We start from the raw sequence: 8283 nt of genomic DNA on the forward strand, positions 1-8283 counted from the left end.
CCTTTATTTGTATTTATTTAAAAATTGGAACCTCACCGTAACCGATAATTTTTTATAAAGGTTTTTTATGGTTAATTTCGGTATTGTTATAATAGCATTATTTTTATTTATATCTGTTATTAATAGGTAAGATTGTAAATTTGAAATATTTCACAATTGAAAATTTCATGCTTTATGAAATATTTCAATGAAGTATTGAAAAATGTTTTTTCTTACGTTTGAGATAGTGACTGTCAAATGTCATTTAATCAGTTAATATTGTATGATATCGTTTCGGTACAATCTTGGGCTTTCCCATTCAACGTGGTATAGTCTATCAGCTGCCTATAAATTAGTAACGACCACAGATATGTTTAATATTAATATATTTATGTAGTAACAACAAAACCGGTGCATTATTATTGATAGCAGCTATTTTTATGATAATATTCGTCTAATAAGTAATAGTTCTAGTCGCCTGTGATTTATTTACATGTTACTAGTTAAGTTTTCTGAAGTGTCTTCAGCCATCTAAATTTTAATTTTCATACTTTCTTGAGTATATTAATGAGAACATTATATTTCCCTAATTTATGATTTGTTTAACTATGCAAAGGAGCTTATTTTAATTTTATTATATTGTTATTTTTAAATAATATACTAATACTATATGAACTCAGTCATTTTAATTTTAATTTCCATACTTTCAATAGTATTGTAGTATTTAACAATGTATATTTACCTAATAGCTAATTATTATGATTTTATATTTTATACTGATAAGTTATTATTGGCGTCGGGAAAGTGGCGTCCCCATTACCCAGAGCCTTTCTGTTCAGTGCTTTACAATAGGCCTACCCTGATCTTAATTGGTTGGTGTAGTCTGGTCCTTTAGGTTGGGGTATGAATGTAGGGCTAACAACCCTACATTGTTAAAAAAATATATATTGTTATGATATCATCACTAAATCGGACTCGGACACAGAGAAATGGATTACAGTTTGGACACGGGAAACGGACAATGGAGTTTAAGATAGCGACCTGGAATATAATGTCTCTTTATAGAACTGAAGCATGTCAAAACCTAGTGGAAGTATTGGACGTATATAAAATCAAAGTAGCAGGTATTCAAGAAGTAAGATGGGCTGGAAAAGGACAGCTAAAAGTAGGAAAGTATATTATATACTTTTCAGGAATGGAATAGAGACACCATAATGGGTGTGGATTTGCCGTACATGAAACCATAGAACCGTATATAAAGGAATTCAACCCTATATCAGAGAGATTAGCGGTATTAAGAATTGACACTGAACCCATAAATATTGCCTTGATATGTACATATGCAACAACGGAATCAGCTGACGAGGATATAAAGGACACCTTCAATGAGGACCTGATCCAAGCATATGAAAAATTACCAGAGAATACAATTAAGATAGTGTTGGGCGACTTCAACGCTAAATGCGGAAGAGAAATTCAGTTTTCACATACATTAGGGAAAGAAAGTCTTCATGATACAAGCAATGGGAATGGGCTTAGGCTAACATTATTTGCAACAGTAAAAAATATGATAATAAGTAGCACAACATTCCCACATAAGAAAATCTATAAGGGTACATGGAAGTCACCAGATGATGTTACAATTAACCAGATAGATCACGTTCTCATCCAAAAAAGGTCCCGCTCATGCATTAGAGACGTACGTAGCTATAGGAGAGCGGACTGTGACACGGACTATTTTCTAGTCGTAGCGAAATTCAAACTAAAATTACTAAGTCAGAAACGACTGAGGAGTATAAATAATATACCGTATAATCTGGAACGCCTGAAGGATGACAAAACCCAACAAGAATATTCAGTTAAGATGAGAGAATATGTTGAGAACATTGAAAAAGAGGATATAGAGAATGAATGGAGCAAGATAAGTAAAGCTATTAAAAAAGTTGCAGAACAAGTAATTGGTAAACTAAAAAGTGGGAACAAAAAATGGTATAGCGAGAAATGCCGAGAAGCGATAGAGAAACGACTTATGTCTCGGGATAACTACGTAAAACTTAATGACGCTAACACAAAAAAAATTTATGGAATAGAGAGAAAAAATTGCAAGAGAATTATACAAAGAGAAAAAAGAAACTTCTTAAACGGTATACTACAAGAAGCTGAAAAAGACTGTTCACAAGGTAGTATAAGGAACTTCTTCAGAACCATCAGGCAATATAAGTCGTTCAACCCAAGCTTGAAAGCTATTAAAAATCGTGATTGAGAAATAATTATGGAACCAGAGCTAAAAGCTATAAGGTGGAAAGAATATTTTAAAGAACTTTTGAATGCGGAGGTACCAGTGAATCCAACAGTAGGTACAACCTCCCAAAGAGTCGAACCAATGGTGAATTAAGTAACTCAAGAGAAAACTGATAAAGTGATAGCTAACCTAAAAAATTGGAAGGCACCTGGTTCGGACAGCACACCATCAAAGCTAATCAAATACTGGGGCAAACAGTTAAATTATGCCATGGTCAAAATATGCCAGAAGATTTGGAGAGATGAACATGTGCCAATGAGTTGGAATGAAGCGATAATTATATCGTTATATAAAAAAGGGGACAAAACAGTTTGCAAAAATTACAGAGGTATCTCATTATTAAATTCAGCTTACAAAATATTCTCGAAAATATTGTTAAACCGTCTAGAGTCCTACGTGGAAGAGAACCTAGGAGAATACCAGTGCGGTTTTCGAAAAGGGAGATCAACGATAGAGCAGCTGTCAGTAATTGGCCAAATAATAGAGAAATAGTACGAGTAGACTTCAAGAAAGCCTATGACAGTATACATCGGGATAGTTTGTACAATATAATGGATGAAGTTGGAATCCCAAAGAAGTTAATAGGTTTAACCAAAATGTGTATTTTCTAAAGCATTTCAGGTAAATACTGGTCCAAAACAAGGAGATGCACTGTCTCCAATGTTATTTAATTTGGCATTGGAGAAAACAATTAAAGAAATGCAGAAGGAGACAACTGGTATAACAATAGGGGAGTGAAGAACTCAGGTGCTTGGGTTTGCGGATGATTTAAACATTTTGGGAAGCTCGTTAAATGACACCAAAAGAACAGCCGGTAAAGTAGTATTTAAAATTAATAAGGAAAAAACGAAAATAATGAAACTATTAGAGAATGAAGAGAATATGACGATGATGGTGAAGCAATAGGCTTTGAAAAAGTTAACGAATTTCAATATTTAGGCGCCATGTTGAATATCAAAAATGATTGGTCAAGAGAGATCAGAATAAGAATAACAAAAGCTGAAAAGGCAGCATTCGCATTAAGTAAGTTTTTGAAATCAAAATTATTCTCAAAGAAAACAAAGACAGGGTTGTACACGGCTATAATAAAGCCCACGTTAACTTATGGATGCGAAACCTGAACAACCACTAGTAATTTAGAAAGGAGACTAAGGACGTTTGAAAAAAAATTGGAGAATTATTTGTGATCATGTCTAGGATAATAGAACAGATGCGTGGAGAAGAAAATTTAATCGAGAATTATAGGATGAGTTGGATCTGGCACCAGTCACTAGCTTTATAAGTGGCCAATGAATACAATAGTTTGGTCACGTAATGCGAAGAAATTAGGAAGAGACGGTTAGAATGGTGCTGGAATGGAGACCTACGGAAAAGAGGCCTCGTGGAAAGTCTAGAAAAAATGTTAAGTTACAGTGGAAGAAGACCTCAAGAAAATAGGAGTACGAGAGTGGAGGACAATAGTCCATAACAGAGAGGATTGGAAACAAGATCGTGATGGCGACAAAAACACTTCAAGAGTAATAAATGCCAGCAAAATAAAGAATCATATAGTCTCAGGGCTTCTATAGCTATCGTAGGATTTTTATTTGTTACACTTAGTTTTGATTGCCAGATTTTTAACCCTGCAATTACTGTTTGAACATCAGTGTCAAAATAAAAATGTACAAGTTCTTCAAAGTCTTGAAAATCAATGTTACCAGAAAATATATATTGAAAACCTAGACAGAAAGTCCATACCTAATGATTTTTGTAAATAATATTTAATAACAAATGACCATTTTAATGTAACTTAGGTATCTTTTAAAATATTTTTGTGGACAAGAAACCTTGCTTTAAATTAATTATAAAAGAATCAATGTATGATTTGGATGATGGATTAAGATCACTATTAGTAATAGCTTCCAGTAGTATACTGTGGTGTTTAGGTGTGTTAAAAAAACAATGCATTTTTTCTACCAAACCTAAACATTTCCTTATAGATTATTGTTCATATGATGAAGACACTGCCAAATTCAATGTATGGGCAGCACAGTGAACATATAATGCCCTAGGATACTTATTTCGTATTATAGTTTGTACTCCTTTAAATTTCTCTGACATATTACTTGCCTCATCGTAACCCTGACCATAAATTTTAGAGCAGTCAATTCCGCAAGAATTTAAACCTTATGTAAATACAATTTAAAAAAAATTATTTTATTTATTAAACTCATCACCTAATATATTCATAAAATAGTGCATACCTTCAAGTATAGCTGAAGCTAAATTTTCACCAGTTAAATTATGTACTTGAACATACTTCAAAAAAAACTCGCCTAATTTGGCATTTTCTCCAGTACCATTAACAAAACGTACACATAGCGTAATCTGTTCCTTAACTGACACATTCGTTATCTCATCACTTAATTCAGAAAAGCACTGAGATGAATTTACTATCTTTACTAGTTTACTTAGTATTAAGTCACCATATATAGTAATAATTTCATTTTGTATTTGAGGACTTATGTATTTATTTCGAGAGTCAGAATCTAGATGATTTTTTAAATAATCTATGTCTTTAGCTTTGTATTTTAGAATAGCTCGAAAATTACCTTCATTCAAGTCATTCAAATTAGAATTATTACCGTCAGAATCATCTAAATTAAACATAAAATATTAATATAAAATGTAATATATTATACTATACATAAGTTATAATTACAAACTATTAAACTTGATTAAACTAGTATGAGATCGATGGTAGTGACTAATAAGTTCTCCGACAATCTGATCAAACGTTATCTATCGGTCAAATTAAAATAAAACGATTTATAAAAATTGATAACATAGGATTTTCAGTTTTTCTTTCTTCCGTGTAATGCATAAAATGTATATAAGATATATATAAAAAAATCCATCTCCATACCCCCCTCCCCCCTGTTTCTATGCTTATAATTTTAATAACCGAAACCGAAATTTTAGTTTTTTTTTTAAAACTGAAAAGATACCAAAATCCAAATTTTAGTTATTTTAGAATCGTCATCAAAACCAGAACTGATTTTTTTTCTAGGAACTGAACCAGAACTGGAACCGTAAAATTCCTCGAGGTTTTAGTCCCTGCTTATTATGTTCCTTAATAAAGATTGTAAACATTTGTTTTAATAAATGATTTAACAAAAAAAAAAAAGAATTTTCCATCGTTGTTTAATGGATTTGAGGAGATAAACTTCAAATTAAAAATTTAATTTTACATAATTGTGTTTATGAATATTCCCGCGAGAGACTTTTATCTGATACAGGTGTGACAATCCCCCGGACCACAGTCAATGGCGTTGGGAAAGTGTCGCGTCCATCACCCAGTACTAATGTACTACAATAGTCCCTTCCCTGATTGGAGGAGACAGATTAGTACAAATAACTATATTGCTCCCTTCACCGTAGACTATTGATTTGAAGTTAAAAAACACATGTTTACAACCCCCAATAATCTAACCTATAAATTTGCGTTGAGTGATGGATGAATTTTCGTCATTCCGCATCTATAAAAAAAGATTTTAACAGTCTTCATAGTACATCATACAAAACTTACTCGCTACTTAGAATACATGTTACAATTTTCATCAAAGCAACAATATCTACTGAAATGTTATAATTTGCACATTGCATTATATTAGTAGTAGTACATTATATTTAGAACTTCAATCAAATTTCTAAACCTTTTTTTACACAGGTAAGTTTAATTTTTTCAAATTAATACAAAATACATAAATGGATATTATTTTTAGATTTAAGTTCAATTTATTTCAAAGATCTCTATGGCTGAAATTATATGGATTATTTGAGGAATATTATAAACCATCTCGTAGGAATTGATTCTTTCATTTAAAAAAAGACTGTTTTAAAACAACCTATACTAGAAGATATTTAAACCATGGTTCTATGCCAATAAAATTTATAAAAATAGATTTTGAAAATTACAAAAACTCAGGTAAAATATTTCATATTGTTTAATCAAATTCCTCTGTTTTCTATTAAATTTATACCTGTAATTATTAATTTTTTGAGATTTCTGTAGACCTTTTAATTTATTTAATTTTTTAATTTAAATTCATTTGACTACTGTATACAAACACATAAATAATAAATTTACCAAAGTCAGACAAATAAAATATTTGTAGATGGTATGATTTACTCCAGAAATATGTAAAATAAGACATCTTTATCATAATTAATTTTGTACATTTGTATGGATAAAATTTAAAAACTTTGAGTTTTTGAATATTAATATTCTGAAGAAATTAGTTATAGTCAGAATACTACATAAAAATCAATATTTGTACTTTGTTACAAAACTTATTGGATTTATGTGTTTTATCTACAGTACTACAAAAATTAAAATTATTCAAATCTAATATGAAAATAAAGATGGAAAATCATGAAGAACCAAGTGAGGAACAATTATTTTGCCCCATTTTCATGATGAGGTTTGATTAAACAACGACCGGTTATAATCCGGTATGGGTATGTAGAATATGTTTTGTATTTATATTGAGTGAAGATGCTGTTCGCAATCATTTAACTCGCTGCAATAGACCCACTGGTGCCGAAAGTGACCGAGATGATTCTCTTGAATAAAATAAATCTAATAAATCGACTTCTTTTACTGCTTTTACCTAATTTAATATATATTATTGCTTGACGATTGTATGTTTTTTGCGAAAATACAGTTATTAAAAATTATTTAATGTTATTATATTTATTTATGTTGCATCACAATAAGTGAGATATTTTACAATAAATTTAAATTGGTTCCCGAGCCTCAACCCTGCATGCCTAATTAGTTCCTATTTGAAAAAGGTATTTTATCAAGTTGACCGATTCCCGTTTAATTTTAGGTGGTGGCTCTGTGAAAAACGTCTTCACATTTTCTTTTTAGTAAATTTGTTAATTATTGTTGCATGAATGTACCATTGCCTTTTCTTTCGTGTTTACGTGTTAAAAGATTTTCAAATAAACAATCTCCATTCAATTTCACGTTTCGTTTTGTATATATCCACCTCTATAAGTTATCACATGCAAGATTCTTTTGAAATCCATACTTTTTACTGTCAATGATCAACAATTTAGTTTCCTTTTAACTAAACATAAACTCTTTTTTATCAAAAAATTACAAAAAATATTAATTAAATACGATCGATTTTGAAGCAAAAACAAATTGATATAAATGACGATGTGTTATTTGAGACTGTACAGTGCTCACTAATATTATTGTCATACCCATATAATGATGTATATGCGTATATCTCAATTGTGTTTAACTAATTTTCTTGGAGATAATAAACAATTATCAAATTCTATCAACTCATAGCCTAGATAGGGATATATTTATTTCTTTAAATTTTAAATAATGCAAGAGTCTTTCAACAAGACCAAGACTTGAAGTGTAAGACCAAGTCCAAGACCAAGAATATAATCGACTAAAAATCCTAAGAATAAGCTGCAAGAACAAGATCAATACTACCACTATGATAGTTAGACTATCTTGGTCTTGGTTTGCTCATCTAGTGATGGCTCGAAAGTTTATGCATTTTGCATTTTTTTTTTGGAACTTTTTAGACAATACTCTCCTAGCCACAAATATGTTTCTTAAGCATGTGAATCCGAATAACTAATTTTTATTTTGCATTTTTTGTATTTTTTGGTGTTTATTACTTACTAAGTCATTTTTATTCATTTTTACTGATTTATTTTTATGAACTATTATATCAACATTTTATTATTTTTTTCGTAATATTTTCAAAATGACGAAAATTATAACGTCGGCTAGTGGCTCGTTTGTGCCTCCTTATCACTTCAGTGGACGTCGAAAGAAGTTTTTCCAAATATAAATATTTATAAACAGATAATCGTTATTCATTTACTTTTGATAACATCAAATACGCTTTAATTGTAGAATGCAATTATTTTGATTTTTGAGTAATTTGTAAGCTTCGTTAAATTTACAAAACAAATATTTGTAATTT

General features: G+C 30.4%; 2 protein-coding genes across 2 annotated transcripts; one reads left to right on the plus strand and one right to left on the minus strand.

Annotated features, from left to right (window-relative positions):
- Positions 1 to 1030: 1030 nt before the first annotated feature.
- On the plus strand, positions 1031 to 2242 carry LOC112679751 (craniofacial development protein 2-like). The gene is made up of 2 exons (XM_025549662.1): positions 1031 to 1114; positions 1184 to 2242. Exons 1-2 carry the CDS (start codon positions 1031 to 1033, stop codon positions 2240 to 2242), a joined length of 1143 nt encoding a protein of 380 aa, XP_025405447.1.
- Positions 2243 to 4261: 2019 nt separating this feature from the next.
- Positions 4262 to 7994, minus strand: LOC112679752 (zinc finger MYM-type protein 1-like). The gene is made up of 3 exons (XM_025549663.1): positions 7977 to 7994; positions 4525 to 4699; positions 4262 to 4446 (listed from the first exon to the last, which is right to left on the minus strand). Exons 1-3 carry the CDS (start codon positions 7992 to 7994, stop codon positions 4262 to 4264), a joined length of 378 nt encoding a protein of 125 aa, XP_025405448.1.
- Positions 7995 to 8283: the final 289 nt, after the last annotated feature.

Source organism: Sipha flava, unplaced genomic scaffold (genome assembly GCF_003268045.1).
Source record: "Sipha flava isolate LNK unplaced genomic scaffold, YSA_version1 167_pilon_pilon, whole genome shotgun sequence".
Taxonomy (NCBI): domain Eukaryota; kingdom Metazoa; phylum Arthropoda; class Insecta; order Hemiptera; family Aphididae; genus Sipha; species Sipha flava.